Consider the following 22,758-nt stretch of genomic DNA (forward strand, 5'->3'; position numbering starts at 1 on the left):
TTTTTAACCGTCTGTCTGTAAAATGTCATTCAAACTTTTGCATTTAGATTATATTGTTCTTTCTACTGAAAGAAAAACACTATCGCTATTTATGTTGATTGCCTAAATGGAAACTGAAAATAACCAGAATGTGATATTTTCAGCTCAATTTTATAGCTCGCTTAATCTAAAAACCTTTGTTAAACCATCACAAAAGAAAAGTTTATTGAATGAACTTTAGTTCACATGGATGGTTGTTGATATGATATACAGTGGCTCACCTGTTATATGTTGAATTCTAGATAAGTAGGTGGTGGTATAGTAAGTGGTATAGTAAGCTCCAGAATACGGCACTGCTGTACAAAGTAAAACCGCACTAACATAGTAAAGGGGAAGTTATCAACTAGCGTGCACTTGCAATAGTGCATGCACAGTGTGTTTTTATTTTGCGCATTGACTTACGCCAAACTAATCATTCATTTTGTGCTATGTGTTGGCTTCATCATTATTCTATTGGCGTACACTTACAGGGGGTTGTTTTTAGCAGATGCACTGGTTGGTGCACTAAATTTATCACTTGTGCAAAAACATTTTTCCCAAATGTACTCAAGTGACCAACTGGTGTAGGACCTGTGGAATTTGAAAAAAGAGAAGACCGCGTACGGCACCTCGTGTATTACCCAAGAGAAAAAAGGTGAAATCACAGTTATCCCATCATACAGACCCTTTAGGGTGGCCGCTCACCTTATGGCAGAAAGTTTAGCGCATATCACTTCAATAAGAGGTTTACTGATAAAGCCTGCTGCTAAGCTGGAGGGTCTTCAGGGGTCAGCGGAAGCTGTCCTGTAGTGGCATGCAGAGTAGATAGGAAAAAAGAGACCAATGGTTCCAGGCGCTGCGGGCTCAAGCATCAGAGTCATGGATTAACTTGTAAAAGATCCACTTGTGGATCACTTTTATTAGATTAGAAAATAATAAAACATGGTACGTGTTTCGAGGGTATCCACCTCTTCCTCAGATCAGCAACTGATATGCGGAAGAAGGGGATACCCTCGAAACGCGTCATCCTTGCTGTACCATGTTTTATTATCTTCTAATCTAATAAAAGTGATCCACAAGTGGATCTTTTACAAGTTAAACTGGTAAAATAATGTGTGTGAGCTTTTAACCCTTTTCTGTACTATCCAGGGGCTTCCTGTCATTTGTGCATAATAAAGTTTGAGCAGTAACTGGGAAAACCACACACATGTGCAGCAGGCTTCGCATTGCGCAAAAATACTTGCTAATGATAAATTCACCCCTAAGTCTTCCATGCTGAGAAAGAAAAGAATCTCCAAACTAAAAGCTCTATTGTAAAATGTTACACTACTCATAAATGAAATGTACATAGAATGTTTTTTTCTGAAATATCTAAGCCTGAAATGCAACGAGTGTGTTTTTGATCGGGGCTACACAATCGTGCTCGTGATTACCATGGTATATACTTGCTTGTAATATAAGACATTTAAACCTAACATATCGGTCTGAATTGTGCCCATGACCGAGACCAAGGCCACGCCTTTAGTGGGCAAAAATCAATATGGTAGGGAAAATTAATGTGATAATCATGAAACTGATGCCCCTAACTTGACACAAACCAAGATGTAGCTCTAACAGTAAGACTGACGTTAACAGAGCGAACTGACTGTCCTGGGATACAATGCTTAGAAACTGAAGAACTGTGGTAGTCGTGCCTACTCTAACCGAAACCTGAGTTGGCACTTGAGCAGGGTTGAGCTAATATCCAAGCTGCTAATTGCTTTTGCATGCTTGCCCAATATCTCAGGATGAGATTGAACAACTATAACCTGTCAGGCCTAATGAAGCTCACCATGTCTCTATTAAGTGGCAAAATACAAACTGTTAGCAAGATGAAGCACAAGCACCATAATCCGAGTAACCTGGCAATAACAGCCTGTAGGTCAACAATGTCCGAAAAACACCTTACCTGAACCTAAGCCAAACCTGAACTGCCCCATTCCTGACTCTACTAGTAACAGGAGTGGTGTCCCCCTGCGAGTGACCCCTTCTTTGATTCCACTGTGTCTATCGTTTTAGCATACCCAAAGTACCTACAGACATTAATGCTCCATGCGTGAGCCATCGTGCCCTCAACTGGGCCCTTGAGCATATGATGGTGCTGACGTGTCAGACACTGACCGAAATATTAGTCATACGGCATAACCGGCCGCCTGTGTGCCTACAGGTCTATTGTTCTGAGGCTGTCAATAACGGTGAATTGCATGAAACCTTCCCCTGCAGACGTGGCAGGCATAACGAGTAAACAGCCACCTATGTGACGAAAAATTATTATTATTATTTTTTTTTAAAGACGTGTCAGTAACAACAACCTGTGTGGTGCCTGCCCCTGCAGACGTGGCAGGAAAAACGGGTACACAACCACCTATGCGTTGAAAAGTTATTGCTCTGAAGACGTGTCAGTAACAATAACCTGTGTAGTGCCCCCCCTGCAGACGTGGCAGGCATAACGGGTAAACAACCACCTATGTGTTGAAATGTTATTGCTCTGAAAACGTGTCAGTAACAACAACCTGTGTTGCCTCCCCCTGCAGACGTGGCAGGAGTAATGGGTAAACAACCACCTATGCGTCGAAAGGTTATTGCTCTGCAAACGTGTCAGTAACAATAACCTGTGTGGTGCGCCCCCTGCAGACGTGGCAGGACTAATGGGTAAACCCACCTATGCGTTGAAATGTTATTGCTCTGAAGACATGTCAGTAACAATAACGTGTGCTGCCCCCCCCTGCAGACGTGGCAGGCATAACGGTAAACAACCACCTATGTGTCGGAATGTTATTGCTCTCCCCCTGCAGACGTGGCAGGAAAACGGGTGAACAACCTATGGTTGTTGAAATGTTATTGCTCTGAAGACGTGTCAGTAACAACCTGTGTGGTGCCCCCCCTGCAGACATGGCAGGCATAATGGGTAAACAACCACCTATGTGTTGGAATGTTATTGCTCTGAAAACTTGTCAGTAACGACAACCTGTGTGGTGCCTCCCCCTGCAGACGTGGCAGGCATAACGGGTAACAACCACCTAGGAATCAAATGTTATTGCTCAGAAGAACGTGTCTGTAACAATAATCAGATGTGGCGGAATAACCACATATGTGTCGTAAGTTGTTGCTCTGAAGCTGTTCCAGTAACGGTAACCTGTGTGAAAACTGCCCCTGCCGACGTGGCAGGCATAACCGGTAAACCACCTATGTGTCATTATGTTGTTGTTCCAAAGACGTGTTATTCAGAATAATATGAAATGCATCCCCTGCAGGTGGGGCAGGTATACTGGGTATGCAACCACCTATGTGTCGTGAGGTTGTTGCAGACATGACAGTAACGAAACAACTATGTAGTGCCTCCCCTTTCAGACACGGCAGGTACGAAGGGTAAACAACCGCTTATGTGTCATGACGATGTAGCTCCGGAGACATGTCAGTAACAACAATTGCGCAATGTAATCCCCTGAAACGTAGCAGGAATGTTGGGAAAACAACCGCTATATATCATGAAGTAATTTGCAAAAGCGTGCCTGCAACCATAACCGTAGTGCGTGCCCTTTGGGTAAAAGATTAAAACGTGGAGGCTGAATGTGACATGTCAAGATAGAAGTGCTGATATGTAAGCGTAGTACTGACTTGTAACTAAGAAATGGCCCAACTACTGGAGTGACCTATCAGCTGTGGAAACGAAAGCCGAGTTTAACAGCAAAGTAGCGTATGCTCGAGATATGAACTGTGACATGCGAGGTCAACTAAGTATAAGTGGTGTGCTGATCCAATCTTCGTAATGAATGAGACTGCCGGAATGCAATGCAGTTATGTACGGAATGAGAACAGTATGAAAACTATGATGTGTGTACCGTATGCAGACATGGCCTGAGCACTTAAAAGCATGAAGAATGTGTGAGTGACATGAGCGAAATATCGTAAATCGATCCGAGCAGAGACTTGAGGCTGTGATTGAATGTACCTTATAAATGTAATCATGTGTACCGTGCCTATAGGCACCCAGTAACTATAAACCAAAATACCTAAATAACCTATGACCATTGTATCACATCGATGCTGGCCAAATGCATGTATCGAATAATGCTGCGAGCCTGTGAAGCATGACTGGAGGGAAAGCTATGTGGTTACGAAAACTACAAACGTATGTATATTATGCACAGTATCACGCCATAAGCTTGTAAACAGTATGGGTGTGAGCATATGTGTAGTAAAGCGGTTAAGCTAAATCACGTTACAGCTATAATCGCATGTTCCGTGTAAATGGCACAAACGTATGTACAGTATAACTTGCACAAGCATGATGGGCAGTATAACCATAAGCAAATCTGCCGTACTAATGATATGAGCGTGTGTACCATAGAACTATCAGCGTGTGTACAGTGTAATTACTAACTTAAATGGTACAGGCGGATGTTCATATACCAACTACTACAGTAACAACCACTAACCTACGTACAGTGTAATTTATGCCAGCATATGTACCGTATGACAACTACAATTGAGTACCTTATAACATGTACTGTATGACAACTACTACAGACACAACCTCTAGTATGTATACCATATAAATGGCACGAAAATATGTGTGCAGCAATCAACTACCAGCGTGAGTACCGTATAACAGCGAAACAACCAATAATGTTTGTCCAGTATGATAGTACAAGCATATGTGGAGTAACCAAGTACTAGCGTATGTATAGAATGACAACTACAATAGAAAACCACAACTACTAGCACATGGCCTGTATAACAACTACTACAGTCACAACCACTAGCGTGTGTACAGTATGAATGGCCCAAAACGTGTGTGCAGCAACCAACTACCAGCGTGTGTACCTTATAACTGCAACAGTGGAACAATTATTGATGTATGTCCATCATAATAGTACAAGCATATGTGCAATAACCAAGTACTAGCATATGTACAGAATGACAACTACAATAGTAACAATCACTAGAGTATGAAGAATGTAACTGGTACAAGTGTAGTCTATAGTATATCCTGCATAGATACATGCGAATATACTGAATAAATGGCACAAGTGTGTGTAGTAACCAACTGTTAGCATTTGCACAACCTGACAGCTGCTATCATAAACAATCCCTAGCGTAAGCACAGTATAAATGGTTCTGACGTATGTTCTGTATGAGCGTATGAAAGTATAATGTGCCAAGACCTGTGAACTGTATGCCTATGAACTTATATGCAGTTTCAATACTATGCGTGTACGTGCAAATTAATGTTGTGAGTGTACCTGCAGTGTGAATGTTACAGATGACCCGTGTGGAGTAATACCATGAGCGTGCATGCAGCGAAAGGTTGTGGGCGTGCGTGTAATGAGACTGATATGGCCTGCGTGCAGTATGAATGCTATGGACGAGCATGCAGTGCTAACTCAATAAGCCTGCATGCATATGCTGAATGTGCGCATGCAGTATAAGTGCTAAGGCTGTGCGTGATTTTTTAAAAAATTTTCCCCCGGAAGCACGGCCACCCCGGTATGAAAAAGAAAGCACAATGAAATGCACTGTATAAGCATGCACTAAATTCTGAGAATGAAACACAGTATGCTTGGTGTAACTGAAGCTGTGAGAGAACTACAGTGTAACGTGATGAGTGAATACATGTTATGAATATGGCGACCGAATGCATAGTATGAAAGCGTGGTATGATGAATTGGTACTGGTGTATAAACAATGTGAATGGTACGGGCGTATGTGCAGTGAGTAACTACTAGCGTATGTACAGCATGACTACGGTACACTACCAGCGTCTGTTGCCATGAGCCGAGACCAACTCTTGGCATATCTACAGCAAAACAACGCCCGTTGAACAACCGCTAGCGTATGAACAGTACCACGTATGTGCAGTAAACCACTATTAACATATTTATGGTATGGTACTAGCATAAATACGATGTAAAAGGTACTAGCATATGTTTGTTTTTTTTTTTTTTTATATAGTACTAGCATATGCATGGTATAAATGGACTAGCGTATGAACGGTAAAAACAAGTACTGACATATGTACTGTATGACTGGTACTAGCATATATCCGGTATGATTGGTACTAGAAGCTGTGCAGGTGTAAATAGTACAAGCGTGTATGTACTGTTACAATTAACATGTGTACGGTATAACTGTAAGTGAAATGACGCTATGAGCGTAATTGCAACCAACTGAATAGAAGCTAACTTACAGTCCCATATTACCCCATAGCCAACCCAACAACCACTCTCCGCACACCTATCATGCAGCGGACGAGACCCGCAATCCCAAGCAACCCCTTACAATAGCCATCATGACCACAGCTGGCGTTCGTTACAGTGTGACAGGGAGTGATTGATTGGTAGCACAAACATACTTCTAACAATTCCTATATGCGCCGGGGGTGCTGAGCACCATGGCGAGACCAGCCTCCGTCCCCACCTCCAGTATGGCTGTAACCGTGAGGCTCGGAGAAAGTGCAGGAGCGCAAACAGCAGAGCCTTGTCTACAGTGGAGCTTGTCTGGGGACTGCTGTGGGCCATACTATCACTGCCATAGTACATAGTACCTTGATGGACGAGACATGCTGTGTAATTTAAATGCTTGAGGAGGCTGGTTTTCCTGGGAACCTCTGTAGGACCCTAATAGCGGGACCACCACTGATCTTACTTGCAGCCGCTTTAGGGCCCCAGTTTTGGGACCATCGCCGGCCGAGACGTGCTCTGCGGATAAAGTTATACACAGCCCTGCGAAAATGGCGTTAGGAGACAGCTTTGGCGCACTGGAGGTACGCCAAGAACTCACCACGGCGGGGCGGCCCAGCGCATGCTGAGACCGCGCTGCCCGCCGAGAGAAAGTGGCTGACAGGACTCCAGACGGCACTTGATCCTCTCTCCAACGGTGCTGCCTGGCCGGGATCTGAGTCACGTGGCTAACTTCACTTCCGGTACGTCTGCAAACGTCATGAACGCCCTCCTCATAGGAGGCAGGGGCGTTATATACCCCTGCCCCCGCCCACAACCCCTTATTTCCTGCCTGGCCGTGCAGGGGGTGGAGATACATCCGCCCCTCTCACAAATACAGCTTAATTAGGCTTCCCGCAAGTTCTTCAAAATTTTTCACCAGTGTTGTGATGATATTATCATTGCCTAAAATATCTTCAAGACAAACAGCAAAATGTGTCCTAGACGTAGAAGTGAAGGTCACTTTTAAGCAATGAAGTGAGGCCCATTCAATACTATTAGTACAAAACATTGGTAATTAAAAAAAAATGTTTTTCTTTAAATCTGTATGCAAAACGAATATCAGTTAAAGGTTAACATTTTACTATTAAAGCTAAACAACCCACAGGCAATAGTTAAAAATCAGAACACAGTCGAGCAGAACAAAGCTGTACTGATATTATTCATAATATTAACTCTTGACATACAATTTAAAGGTGTATTCCATCTAATTTCCCTCTGTCCTGTTTGCAGATGTCGAAGGTTTCTGGGTAAACCGAAAACAGACGAAACTGGTGAGTTGCGCAATATCCATAACTTTCCGTAACATTTGCATTGACTTTAATGGGAACTACGCAAATGGCATAACCCCAAGAGCTATGCACGGCTATTCTGTTTGCACAACTCCAATAAAAGTCAAAAACAAAAAATAAGCAGCTGAAAAAAAGCTGTAGAAAATAAGCAGCTTAAAATCCGCAGAAAAATCGGCACAAAAATACGCAGCAAAATTTGCTCGTGTGAACAAGCGGATTCTGCTGCGTATTTTAGTGTGGATTTTTGTGCGGATTTTCACCTGCTTATTTTCTGCATTTTATTTTCTACAGCTTTTTTTTCTGCTGCTTATTTTTTTTATAAAAATATCTGCCTATGTGAACGAGCCCTTAGGGTATGTTCAGACAAATGCATCCACAGCGTATTTTACGCTGCAGATCCGCCACTGAAGGACACCTACCACTATGAGCAGACACACTGCTGTGATGTGCGAGTTGCCGCGCATGCACGGTGTACTCGAAAACATCATAGCCACTCCCCCTGCTCCCTGAGCTAGGCTGAGATCAGCCGCGATGTGCGAGTATATGTTGCAGTGTGTCTGCTTGTAGGGGCGTATTGCTGCTCCGAGCAGGCACATCTGAGGAACCCTGTAGGGGTCCTTTGGCTGCGCATCTGCAGCGTAAAATACGGTGTGGATCCACTCGTCTGAGGGTGGATCTGCTCGATCTGCTACATATTTTTTTCAGCTGATTTTTTACCCCATTAACTTCAATGGGTAGCTTAATCCGCTGCAGCAAATATGCAGCATAAATATGCAGCAAATCATGTATGTGTGAAGGTACTCCAGTGGAAAACAACTGTTTTCAAATTAATTGGTGCCAGAAAGTTAAACAGATCTGTAAATTACTTCTATTTAAAAATCTGAATCCTTCCAGTACTTATTAGCAGCTGTTTGCTACAGAGGAAGTTGTATGGTTCTTTTTTGTCTGACCACAGTGCTCTTTGCTGAAACCTCTGTCCGTGTCAGGAACTGTCCAGAGCATGAGAGGTTATTTATGGTGGTTTGCTTGTACTCTGGACAGTTCCTAACATGGACAGAGGTGTCAGCAGAGAGCACTGTGGTTAGTCAGAAAAGAACAACTCAACTTCCTCTGGAGCATACAGCAGCTGATAAGTGCTGGAGAACTAAGATTTTTAAATAAAGTAAAAAAATAACATTAAAATGTCTGACATCTGAAGTAAATAGCATAAATTAACTTGTCACAATATCAAGCAGTGGGATATATTATGTAGCAAGTAGTATGTAGTAAGTGAGTAGTCAGTTCTTGTTGATGTGTTCAATGCAGAAAAATGGGCAAATAAACAGATCAAACTGTGATGATTATATGACCGGGTCAAAGCAACTCTAGTAAGAATTGCAGATCTTGTGGAGTGTTATACAAAAGAATGCTTTTGATCTAAATTTAAGGGTTAGGGTTTTTGTTAATCCATTAAACACTGAAATCCCAGTTACATCAAGGAGATCATTCTCAGTCAATGTGTTTCTGGTTATGTTAAAGGAGTAGTCTCGTGGAGAAAAATGTATCCCCTAAGTTTTAGATCGCAGGGGGGGGGGGGGGGCCCAGTGGTCGAACCCCCTGCGATAAGTTTTTCTCCACAAGACTACTCCTTTAAGATTTTCATGTGTAGCACGGGGATCTTTATACTGCCGTGTTGTCTATTTTTTATGTTTTGAGTATTGAAGTGTGAGAACTTGGTTATTTGCCTGATACATTTCTCTGACCTCCTGCCTGTTTATTGACTATTCTTTTGCCTGCCATTCTGTGCCTTGTTGTCCATCTGATTTGACTCTTCCCTTTCACTAAGTGTTTTTTAGTACTGTGTTACTTTCTGGTTTTGACTGGTCTGTATGGCTCCCCTTTGTTTGTCTTTTTGTTTGTTTGCTGTATTGTGCTCCCGGGTTTGTGCTTTGATTAACCCATTGTGTCCTGACCTGATACCTAACCTCTATACTGACTGTGTTTTGTTTTGACTTGTGACACTCCTGCCTTTTAGTCCAGCACAGGGACTGTTGTCCAGTTAAGAGTCTGCTACCTAGGATGGGTTGTCAAGTAGACAGGCAAAGTGGTCTCGGTGAAAGCAGGGTCTGACTATTCCCTGCTCGACGTGACATTGTATTTTTTGTAACATTTAAGAAAAATGACCACTTTGTATGAAGGCAACCAGTAAGTTTTTTTTTGCCTCTATGAAGAATTGCAAACACCAATGCACAGTGGCATTGCTAGGGGGGTTCAGGGAGGTACGGACACCACCAAGCAGGAAGTCAGCTGATCACTCCCATCCATAATAAAAGTCCAAGCGGTTGCGACTGGCTCAATAACATTTCTCTGAAAGGAAATTTTTCTTTGGTCATGTTCCTTCTGTTCCCCAAATCTTTCTACCAGGCATCTAAAATTTGGAGGTTACAATCATTGTGTGAAAGATTTGATAACTTGCCGCACTTCTTTTGTTGTATACGTTATCACCTGTTCTTGTGGATTCTTTTACGTGGACAAAACCATTCGGCCCCTCCATGTTCGTTTCCGCGAACATATATGTTCTGTAAAGAAAGGAGTTGGTGCCCCCAAATTGGTAGCCCACGTGAATGAAGCCCATGCAGGTGATCCCAGTGTTTTAAGATTTGCCAGTGTGGAGAGAGTTAAAGAGGTACTCCACCTCTAGACATCTTATCCCCTATTGAAAGGATAGGGCATAAGATGTCCGATCACGGGGGTCCCGCCGCTGGGGACCCTCGGGATCTCTGCTGCAGCACCCCCATGTTGCGGCTTCCGGCAGGCTGGAGGCTCTCATTCTAACGCCTCCCGACCGCAGTGACGGGAGATTGTGACGTCACAACTCCACCCCCGTGTGACGTCACGCCCCGCCCCCTCAATGCAAGTCTATGGGGGGGGGTGACGGCTGTCTTGCCCCCTCCCATAGACTTGCATTGAGGGGCGGGGTGTGACATCACACTGGGGCGGAGTCGTCACTTAACTATCTTACGTCACTGTGGTCGGGAGCCGAAGCCTCCAGTGTTTCCGGAAGCCGCAACAGGTGGGTGCTGCAGCCGAGATCCCGGGGGTCCCCAGCGATCTGAAATCTTATCCCCTATCCGTTGGATAGGGGATAAGATGTCTAGGAGCGAAGTACCCCTTTAAGGCACTTTCATGAGGTGGTGATCGTCCTGCCTTTCTCTTACAAAGAGAGGCTCATTGGATCATCAAACTCGATGCCGTTAGAGCACTGGGCTTGAATGATCGTATTGAGCTAGCACCATTTTTATAATTTCCCCGGCTTACCTTACTTCGACATGATTTACCTGCTATTTTAAATACTGATATCCAAACTATTGGCTTTAGATAGCTCTGTTAGACAATGTATATTTATCCACGCTACTTTCCACATGGACATTGCACCTCCCATACCAATCATACATCGGGCTATCCTGTGACATCCCCCCAGTTACCTGTACCCTGGGTACCCTGGTCTTGCATGTGCCGGGTAATTTGTCTCAATCATTGCATATTCATCCTGCGATAGTATCACCCCATCCAGTGACATAGCTGTAGAGCAACTGTGACCCGGCCCCTAACTCTAATTACTATCCCCGCACATACTGTAACAGTGCATGACAGTGTAATCTTCCTGTATCATTCCTCTTGTTCTTTACAGGGGAGGATGGATGATACAGAACACAACGCTGCTGTGTGGAATGTGCTACCTTTTCACTTAGCCTCCTCTTCTCTGCAGGAAAATGAAGAAAAGCTTAGAAATGTGAGGCATCGGGCAGCACAATATAATATAGGGTTAAGGAGTGACGGTCTGGCAGATCCTCACTACATGCACCAAATATCGCTCCTGCAAGTGCGGGACTGCTGGGCTGCATTCTCAGATGTTACCAAGAACGCTAAGCCAATAAAAAGCATCCCCCTCTATACAGCCCCCTCTCCCCAGAGCAGCCTATAGAACCCCTCCCCACCGCAGCTTATAAAGCCCCTCCGCCATAGCCTGTAGCACCCCCTTCTCCACAATAGTCTATAAAACCACCTCTCCCCACAGCATGTAGAGCTCCTTTACCACAGCAAAACAGCAGTTTACAGAGCCCCTTATTCCCCCCAGCAGTTTACAGAGCTTCCTCCCCCTCCTCACCCAGCAGTTTACTGAGATCACTCACCCCCAGAAGTTTACAGAGCCCCCTCCCTGCCAGCAGTTTACAGAGCCCCTCACCCCAGCGGTTTACATATCTCTCTCATCCAAGGAAGTTTACAAAGCCCCCTCACCCCACCCATCAGCAGTTTACAGAGCCCCTAATCCCCAGCGGTTTACAGAGCCCCTCACCCCCAGCAGTTTACAGAGCCCCTCACCCCCAGCAGTTTACAGAGCCCCTCATCCCCAACAGTTTACAGAGCCCCTCACCCCACAGCAGTTTACAGAGCCCCTCACCCCCAGCAGTTTACAGAGCCCCTCACTCCCAGCAGTTTGCAGAGCCCCTCACCCCACAGCAGCTTATAGACCCCCTCACCCCACAGCAGTTTACAGAGCCCCTCACCCCACAGCAGTTTACAGAGCCCCCTCATGCCCCAGCAATTTACAGAGCCCCCCCCCCAGCAGTTTACAGAGCCCTTCACCCCCCCATGAGTTTACAGAGCCTTTTCACCACCCTCCCCCAGCAGTTTAATGAGCCTTTTCACCCCCAACAGTTTACAGAGCCTCTCACCCTCAAACATTTTATCGTGCCCCATTAACCACAAGAAATTTATAGTGCCCTCCTTCCTACTGGCAGAAGACATCCCTTGTAATTCACTAGATTTAAATGTTTATTTTGGTTCTAATTTTATCTAATTAGTAGTGGATTAATTCTGATCTTAAACAATAAGATGAGTGGTCTAAATTAGTTTTTCTTCTAACATCAACTTCCAGCATGTCCTGACCATTGTTCAGGACGTGCTGGAGACTGTAGTTTTACATGATACAAGCTATGAGTGTCACACAGCAGTGTGTTCAATTCTAGTACCTTCTCATTAAATGTTCTTGGCATTTTACTGTCTACGTGTTCTCAGCTTGGTGGGGAACTCTGAATTCTGTTTAGATTGCAGTGCATTGACTGTGGCAGGCCAGCAAGACACCTGAGGGAGCAGCGGCAGCAGCATTTAAATCCACAATATTTCATTCATAAGTTCATGTAAATGTTGCATAGTATAGTATGCTGCAGTGGCGTACCAAGGGGGGGGGTCGGCCCGGATGCCACTCACAAGGGGGGTGCCATGATGGAGTCACACACCCCCACCCAATCCAGTGGCATAGCGGCTGGGGTGTGGACCGAACCAGGCAACACCAGCCAGATGGGGTGACACCATGCCGCTCAGTGACCGGGGTGCCCCCCTCATCTTCAGCTGCGCTCGCTCCTGTCCGTTAGCACCCCATTACCTCGCTCCGCCGACCCCAGTATGCAGCTGTGCTGGCAGCCGCCCCGGGTCTGATGAGGAACGTCGCGCATGTGACGTCCCTCCGGAGACCCGCGCAGGAGGACGTCAGTGACGTCACTCGTCAGGCCACCGCCAGAGGGAAGAAACACTTCCAGGTAAGTGTGTCTATGTGTGTGTGTGTCTGTCTGTCTATGTGTGTGTGTCTGTCTGTCTATATGTGTGTGTGTGTCTGTCTGTGTGTGTCTGTCTATGTGTGTGTCTGTCTGTCTGACTATTCTACTTAATGTGGGGAGTCTATGCTACCTAATGTGGGGAAACTATGCTACCTAATGTGGGGAATTTATCCTGCCTAATGTGGGGAATCTATGCTACCTAATGTGGAAAACTATGCTACCTAATGTGGAAAACTATGCTACCTAATGTGGAAAACTATGCTTCCTAATGTGGGAAATCTATGATACCTAATGTGGGGAAACTGCGCTTCCTAATGTGGGGAATCTATGCTACCTAATGTGGGGAAACTGCGCTTCCTAATGTGGGGAAACTATGCTACCTAATGTGGGGAAGCTATGCTTCCTAATGTGGGGAATCTATGCTACCTAATGTGGGGAATCTGTACTACCTAGTGTGGAAAACTATGCTACCTAATGTGGGGAATCTGTGCTTCCTAATGTGGGGAATCTGTGCTTCCTAATGTGGGGAATCTATGCTACCTAATGTGGGGAATCTATGCTTCCTAATGTGGGGAATCTATGCTACCTAATGTGGGGAATCTATGCTACCTAATGTGGAATATTATGCTACCTAATGTGGAATATTATGCTACCTAATGTGGGGAATCTATGCTACCTAATGTGGGGAATCTATGCTACCTAATGTGGGGAATCTATGCTTCCTAATGTGGGGAATCTATGCTACCTAATGTGGGGAATCTATGCTACCTAATGTGGAATATTATGCTACCTAATGTGGGGAATCTATGCTACCTAATGTGGGGAATCTATGCTACCTAATGTGGGGAATCTATGCTTCCTGATGTGGGGAAACTATGCTACTTAATGTGGTGAATCTATGCTTCCTAATGTATGGAAACTATGCTACCTAATGTGGAGAAACTGCTACCCAATGGCTATAGGGCACTGCACCTCTACACTTTTCCGCCCGGCGCCTGCATCTGTGGAGTCAGAGCAGCATGAGGAGGAGTGTTGCGGCGGTGCGCAATGTGACGTCACAACGCTGATGCCGCCTTCACGGATATTTTAAAGGAGTGGAAGGATCCATCACCAGCGGTCGGACGGAGGCTTCATCAAAATGTAAGTAAATAATTATATGTGAAGAGAGGGGGTGTAATTAAGGGGAGGGAGGATGGGGGTGTAATTAAGGGGAGGGAGGGAGTGGGGTGTAATTAAGGGGGGGTGCAGGTCGGGGGGTGTAATTAATGGAGGGGTGGAGGGGGGGGTTGCCAAACAAAGGGTCCGCCCCGGGTGCCAAATTCTCTAGGTACGCCCCTGGTCTGCTGCATGTGTAGAAACCTTCAACACCGCCAAAGCGGCTCCCTAACACATCTTGCTGGCCTGCCACAGTCCATGCCCCGCAGTTACTAGGGGAAGAAGGGGGGCACACTATTTTTATTGCCCAGGTGACACCACTACTTATGCAACGTAAATCCACATTGTATCACTGTCCCAGTACAGTACAGTGTGAATGAAATATCACAAATCAAAGATATGTGTCATCAGAAATTGACCTTTTGTTTAAAGGGGTACTCCAGTGGAAAACTTTTTTTTTTTTTAAATCAATTGGTTCCAGAAAATTAAACAGATATGAAAATTACTTCCAGAACTTATTAGCTGCTGAATACTACAGAGGAAATTCTTTTATTTTTGGAACACAGTGCTCTTTGCTGAATCACAAGCACAGTGCTCTCTGCTGACATCTCTGTCCATTTTAGGAACTGACCAGAGCAGCATATGTTTGCTATGGGGATTTTCTCCTACTCTGGACAGTTCTTAAAATGGACAGAGATATCAACAGAGAGCACTCTGCTCATGATGTCAGCAGAGAGCTGTGTTCCAAAAAGAAAAGAATTTCCTCTGTAGTATTCAGCAGCTACTGAATACTACAGAGGAAATACTGGAAGGATTAAGGTTTTTTAATAGAAGTAATTTACAAATCTGTTTAACTTTCTGGCACCAGTTAATTAAAGAATTAAAAAAAATCCACCGGAGTACCCCTTTAAATCATGTTTTCATGTGAACCATAGTTTTAAAATAATTTTTGATTGTTTTTTTTCTAATTTTACTTTTTACTGTCTACAAATTAAATTAATCATGAAATCTTGCAGTTACCATTCTGGCCACTTGGGCTAAAACTGAACTGGTTCTTCCTGTGTTGTACAGATCATTTAACAGTAATGCCTTTCTTCTTAAATACAAGTGTATGGAGGGGAGGGGGAGCTCTGCCCACCAGCTCTGAGAAAACTGCAAATTATAGATAAAGCTGAAAAATGCCATATAAAAGTTATATAATGGCCAAAAATGATGCTGCGCTTCATGTACACACACACACAGAACAGCTTATCCTTATCCTGAAATGACACCTGAATCCTCACCTGAAATGACAGGTACACTTTAAGCAATAGTTCCCAACTGTCCTGGATCCGATGGCACATTCATGCTTTGGTGTGATGTCCCGCCATTCCAGAACAGCACCCACATGTCATACATTTAACTATAAATTCTGTAAATTCTAATGAGGTGCCTGAAGTTTAATGTGGCGCCCGGTGGGAAGCTTGATAGGGTGAAAAGCCATTGGTTCCTTACCCTGGTCAAACACTCTTGTGCCCGCCGGCTGCATTAAGCTGGCAGTCACAAGAGGCCAAACTCTTCCTCTGTGCTCCAGTTACCCACCTCAAATGGTGAACTTCTGTTACCTACCTGGTATGGGGGACATCTGCTACCCATCTAATTTGGGGGACATCTGCTACTCACCTAATATGGGGGATATCTCCTACCGTTTTGCCTAGTTTATATGGGGGGGGGGGGGGCATTTGCTAGCTACCTAATATGGGGGACATTTGTTACCTACCTAATATGGGAGGCATTTCCTACCTACCTAATATGGGGGACATCTGCTACCTACTTTATATGGGGGACATTTTCTACCTACCTAAAATGGTGGACATTTGCTACCTACCTTAAATGGTGGACATTTGCTACCTACCTAATATGATGGACATTTGCTACCTACCTAATATGGGGGACATTTGCTACCTACCTAATATGGGGGACATTTGCTACCTACCTAATACAGGGCACATTTGCTACTTACCTAATATGGGGACATATGCTACCTACATAATATGGGGGACATCAACTTACTACCTAATGTGGGGAACATCTACTACCTATTTGCTACCTACCTAATACGGGAGGTATCTACTACCTACCTAATTGCTTTGCATTGTAGTATAATAGCTTTTTATGGGATTGTTCTGCAGTCACACTTCTGGGATTTGTAGTGCAACAACTGAACACTGTAATGCAGGCCACTGAGGTAAGCCCACATGCTTTGCTCAAATAGCTTTGTATTGTAGCATAAAAGATTTCTAGGATCAGTAGATCCACAGTTAGTTGTTTTTTGCACCGCTCAGTGCTCGGCTTTCTCTCAAGATAGCGGCTGCAACGCAGTGAATGTAGTTGTATCAGTCTTTTATACCCACTCCTATGCTGTCTTCTGATTGGTCTGAGAGCTGTTTGCAAGCAATTATTGGCTAACCTGCGGTGATGTGATCTTGCTACTAGCTGCAAAGTATTCTGGGCTACCCTGACATCATCTCAGTGTTCCTTCTTCTTTATCCTATGCTGAAATGGTGCCAAAACAACATGTCCTTCTACAATAGCAAGGTTGCAAGGCTTGTGTGAAGCTATTCTGGCAAAGTTCTAACCTTATTTTAGCAGATGTGCTGAGCAAGACCAAGTTTTTGGGGTTCACAAAGCTCATGTCTTGTCCTGAGGAATCTAATCTGTTGTAAGAGTTTCTTACAAAGGGATAGCAAACATAGAAAGCATAAGACCTATGCAATAACCAAAAGAAGTCACAAGGTGGCAGTGTGAGATAACATAAAAAGCAAATAGCCATGTTAGCGCAATAGTGCTGTGATATCTTTAAGGCTGGGTTCACATCACATTTTTGCCATACTGTTTTCAATCCGTATTTCTAAAGAAAACCGTATGGCAAAAAATGGATGGAACAGTATGGAAAAAACCGTATGCGTTTTTAAACTGTATACTGTTTTTAAAAGTGCATACAGTTCCGTCCGTTTTAATGGGAGGGGTGTTGGGTAGGGACTTTAGGATGCAAATGCGCATGTGCAAAGTAAAAAACGTATACCGTTTCTCATATGGAACTGTATACATTTGCGTTTCCCATTGACGTCCATGTTAAAAAAAAACATATGCGGTTGCAGTGCGGTTTTTAAACCGGAAACAAAAACGTGGTCAACCACAGTTTTTACTCCGGTTTAAAAACCGTACTGCAACCGCATACATTTTTTTTTTACATGGACGTCAATGGGAAACGCACATGTATACAATTCCATATGGGAAACTGTGTATGGTTTTTACTTTGCACATGCGCATTTGCATCCTAAAGTCCCCACCCAACACCCCTCCCATTAAAAATGGACAAAATTATCAAAAACGTATGTTTTTTTTTTTTTTTTATAAAAACGGACGAAACTGTTTGCACTTTTAAAAACAGTATTTAGTTTAAAAACGCATATGGTTTGCTTTTTCCCATTCTGTTTTTTTGCCATACAAAAACCATACATGGCAAAAACGTGATGTGAACCCAGCCTAACTCTTTAAATGGGCACTGTCATCAACTGTTTTTATTATATGTTGGAGTATATATGTACTACAACATATCTCTAGTATGTTTTCATAAATTTTTTTTTATTAAAATGTTTAAAATTACGTTTGAAAACAGGCCACTAGGCTGGCGTGACGTCACGCCTGATTTCATTCAGTCTGCGCTCGCTCCCTGCCTGTCAATCATACAGGCGGGAGCGAGCGCATTGGCTCCCTGGACTGACATGCCGGCCCCGCCTCCTGCACATGGCGCCGCTGCTGGACTCTGCAGTATGTATAGGGGAGAGCAGGGATCGTGGTGGTCTGTATAGAGGAAGGCGGGGATCGTGGCGGTATGTATAGAGGAGAGCGGGGATCGTGGCTTTAACAAGGGGGTGGGGGAGAGCAGGGTTTGGGGTTTGAACACCGGGGGGAAACGGGTTAGCGCGGCCCTAACTTATTGTCCTATAGTTTTCAACACAGGGTTCCTCCAGCTGTTTCACCACTGCAACTCCCAGCATGCCCTGACAGCCAATAGATGTCAGGGCAAGCTGGGAGTTGTAGTGATGAAACAGCTGGAGGCACTCTGTGTAGATGAACTAAGGACGGAAGTCGGCCCCCCAGCAGGCACAAGTGATGTCGTGCCTGCTGGGGAAGTCTGCCTGGTAGTGAGCACATTACCAGGCAGACAAAAAGTCATTTTTAATATAGTAAAAAAAAATTAAAAGCAGGGAGGGGGTTAGGGATAGATGGGCAATAGGCAGGGACAGGAAAAAAAAAAAAAAAGGATGGTGGGAGCTACCCTTTTAAAGAAACACATAGAAAGACAAGCATATAGACAATAACTTGTGCCTGCTCAGGAAAATGGTGAAGGCACCAGTCATTCATACAACCATGCTTGGACCTATCATCAACCGTGTCATAGAGCATGTCCACTCCTGTAGGATACAGTATGTGTTGACTTTTGGGTTTGTGTGTTAACAATGGAACAATCAGCAAACATCCAAAGACAATTTATTTACCCTAATCGTCATAGAGTGTTTCCTCTTATATGTTTCCTCTTCTAAGGTGTTGTTCATTTTGATCTATCCAACACGAACCAAATAAATGCATCTTGCTGAGGGCCACAACCCTCAGCCAAGTATGATAGATCATGATAGTCAGCTTTTGACATTTTTTTTTTTGCACCTCTGTCGAGGAATGTAGAAATAATGCAATTTTTTGGCCTTTTATAGCAATGTCCTGCTTATTCTTTGCTGCTTTCAAAACTGCATCATGGTTCCTGTTAGGGATCGACCGATTATAATGCCCCGCCACCCGCACCGGGACAGATCATGGTGGTGCCCTTTGTGATATTGGACATGTCGGAATTTTAAGGGTGCATTCCACTGCATATGTATCTGTCTGTGCAGGACATCTTTTCCAAAAATAACACAACATCCTCCATTTTTTTCTGGTGCTTCTATTAAAAGTATATTTTTTCTTAACCCCTTAAGGACCAGGGGTTTTTCCGTTTTTGCATTTTCGTTTTTTGCTCCTTGCCTTTAAAAAATCATAACTCTTTCAATTTTGCACCTAAAAATCCATATGATTGCTTATTTTTTGCACCACCAATTCTACTTTGTAATGATGTCAGTCATTTTGCCCAAAAATCTATGGTGAAAGAGAAAAAAAAATCATTGTGCGACAAAATTGAAAAAAAAAAAAAACGCCGTTTTGTAACTTTTGGGGGCTTCCGTTTCTACGTAGTAAATTTTTCGGTAAAAATGACACCTTATCTTTATTCTGTAGGTCCATACGATTAAAATGATACCCTACTTATATAGGTTTGATTTTGTCGTACTTCTGGAAAAAAATCATAACTACATGCAGGAAAATTAATACGTTTAAAATTGTCATCTTCTGACCCCTATAACTTTTTTATTTTTCCGTGGCGGTATGAGGACTCATTTTTTGCGCCGTGATCTGAAGTTTTTAACGGTACCATTTTTGCATTGATAGGACTTATTGATCGCTTTTTATTCATTTTTAAATTATATAAAAAGTGACCAAAAATGCACTATTTTGGACTTTGTTTGCGCGTACGCCATTGACCGAGTGGTTTAATTAACGATATATTTTTATAATTCGGACATTTCCGCACACGATGATACCATATATTTTTATTTTTATTCACACTGTGTTTTTTTTTTTTTTTTATGGGAAAAGGGGGGTGATTCAAACTTTTAATAGGGGAGGGGTTAAATGATATTCATTCACTTTTTTTTCCCCTTTTTTTTTGCAGTGTTATAGCTCCCATAGGGACCTATAACACTGCACACACTGATCTTTATCATTGATCACTGGTTTCTCATAGGAAACCAGTGATCGATGATTCTGCCGCTTGACTGCTCATGCCTGGATCTCAGGCACTGAGCAGTAATTCGGTGATCAGACAGCGAGGAGGCAGGTAGGGGCCCTCCCACTGTCCTGTAAGCTGTTCAGGATGCCGCGATTTCGCCGCGGCTATCCCGAACAGCCCACTGAGTTAACCGGCATTTTTTACTTTCGCTTTTAGCCGCGCGGCTCAGCTCTGAGCGCGCGGCTAAAGGGTTAATAGCGCTATTAGCGGCGGGTCCCGGCTTCACTATGACGCCGGGCCCGCCGTGATATGATGCGGGGTTACTGTGTAACCCCGCGTTATATCACGGGAGCAGGACCAAGGACGTACCGGTACGTCCTTGGTCCTTAAGGGGTTAAAGGATAGGGGATAAGATGTCTGATCGCGGAGGTCCCGCTGCTGGGGACCCCCTCGATCTCGCCTGCGGCAACCCAGAAACTTCGCTCCGTGCCGGATGACTGGCAATACGAGATGGAGGCTCAAGACGTCATGGTCATGCCCTGCTCGTGACGTCACAGGCATGCCCCCTAAATGCAAGTCTATGAGAGGGGGCGTGACAGCCACCATGCCCCCTTCCATAGACCTGCATTGAGGGGGCATGGCCATGATGTCACGAGCCTCCAGCGCTGAACCCGACACTAACCGAGATCACGGGGGTCCCAAGCGGCGGGACCTCTGCGATCAGATATCTTATCCTCTATCCTTTGGATAGGGGATAAGATGTCTCGGGGCAGAGTACCCCTTTAAATCTATTTTCTGACGTTGTGCTTACATGTTGTGGTACCTCAACTAATTATCATGTGCATTTTTGCACCAAATAGCTGAAATCACAGTAACAAATTTGGCATTTTACAGTGATTTAAGTCATTAGCATAATCACAGTAAAACACACATTTTTGCAGCGATTTCAAACATTCACAGCAAAAAACGGGTGCAGTAAGTTAATAGCTCATTGTATCTGTAACTCCAGAGAGTGGTGACATTTCAACTTCTGTATCATTGCCTCTGCCCCTAACCGCCTCTATCCATATTGGCCCTCATTTACAAAGAGTGTGGGGTTTTTACTAGTATGAAATGTTGTTCCTGACTTGTGGGATTCCACTCTATTTACTAAACAGATTTACAAGTGGGGAACATTTTCTGATCAGCTATTTCTAGGTGGAAATTTCCAGCCATTTATTCACAGGATTTTCTGTGAATTCAATAGTAAATAGGCTGTGTTGTGAAACCACGCCCCTTTTCAGGATGACCACAACCCTTTGTGACAGACCACACCCATTTCCAGCTTTTCAGAATGTGATATCGGGTTTGTCGGATTTTCCTGGTGATTGTACTGGCGCAGAAACTATGCACCAAAGTAACCCGAAAAAAACAAGTCTGTTTTAGCTTAGTAATGGGAGGGCCATTATCTTTCTGAATGTTTTGTCTCATAACTGCTAATTATTATTTGTTACAGTACTCTGCAGAATAACATTTTATAAGAATAATAACATTAACAGGGACGGCACTGTGCCTGGTTTTCTGCATTTGGTAAGATAGAAAATAATTTCCTGCTCCTCATCACCTCCTCCTAAGCGGATCATACCTGCAGGCCTACGTCTGGTATGTTTGACAGATCTTCTGACCCCCATATCGCCTCTGCTCTTTATTGCTGACATTATTATCATCAGACTTCTACTCATTGCCCCTACCACTCCTCTCAGTATGAAATGCTGATGTCCAAACATGAGCTTCTTTCTCAGCATATTCACCATGATCACTTTCAATATCACTCCATCCCTAAGATGGACATTTCCACCACGAAGAATCCACGGAGACCTGGCTCAATCTCAAATCGTCAGACTCGTCCTACTCCTAAGATACTTGAGAAGAGCCAACCAATCCACAAGTGCTGTATAATTCTCTAAAAAACACACAACAGGGCTGCTGTTGGGCCTGAACAAATGGGTGGTGCCCACAGAGCTTCTACAGCCACCGACATACTTACTGGCAGAGAACATTGGAGGGGTGCTCTTTTCTCTATCCCTTCCTACCCTCAACCATTCCTTTAAGAGACTTTTTTTTATTGAAAAAGATGTTAAAGGTTATTGTTATGTTTTTCTGGTTAATTGTCACTTACCAAGTAGTCAAGAGGCAGATAAACTGCCAGTCATCTTTTACTCTCAGCACTTTTAATGCGGTTTTATGTAAGACACAGAGATACATGCTATCTATTTCATTAAACCCAGAAAGAAGAGGCAACTTGCACGTTCACTCTCAAAGCTTTTCATGTGGATTTATTTTATACCAAGGTAGAACTGTTTGATTAAATCCAGAAAATATATGTAATTTGGCTTTAGATGCCTATTCTGGGTTTATACTAAACACTTTTAGAGTACGTTCACATGTACAGAATCTTGCACAGATTTGATGTGCAGGATTTTGGGCTGCAAAATTCAATGTAGACTAAATAACTGAGCACAGCTTCTAATCTGCAGTTACAAATCCTGCGCATAAAATCTGCTCAGGATCCTTTATGTGTGAACGTACCCTTA

At 43.8% G+C, this 22,758-nt stretch overlaps 1 protein-coding gene across 15 annotated transcripts in view; it reads left to right on the forward strand.

Annotated features, from left to right (window-relative positions):
- LOC130277059 (forkhead box protein A4-like) overlaps window positions 1-22,758 on the forward strand; it is a 403,578-nt gene that overhangs the window by 188,880 nt on the left and 191,940 nt on the right. For all 15 annotated transcript variants that reach the window (XR_008845359.1, XR_008845358.1, XM_056527308.1 and 12 more), the window contains one exon: window positions 7,512-7,552. Coding sequence is in view for 8 of the 15 variants with exons in the window: in XM_056527308.1 (XP_056383283.1) it covers window positions 7,512-7,552 (41 nt within the window). In the remaining 7 variants the exon portion in view is untranslated. The remainder of the gene's footprint in view (window positions 1-7,511; window positions 7,553-22,758) is intronic.

The sequence above is a fragment of the Hyla sarda genome, chromosome 6 (assembly GCF_029499605.1).
Source record: "Hyla sarda isolate aHylSar1 chromosome 6, aHylSar1.hap1, whole genome shotgun sequence".
Lineage (NCBI taxonomy): Eukaryota > Metazoa > Chordata > Amphibia > Anura > Hylidae > Hyla > Hyla sarda.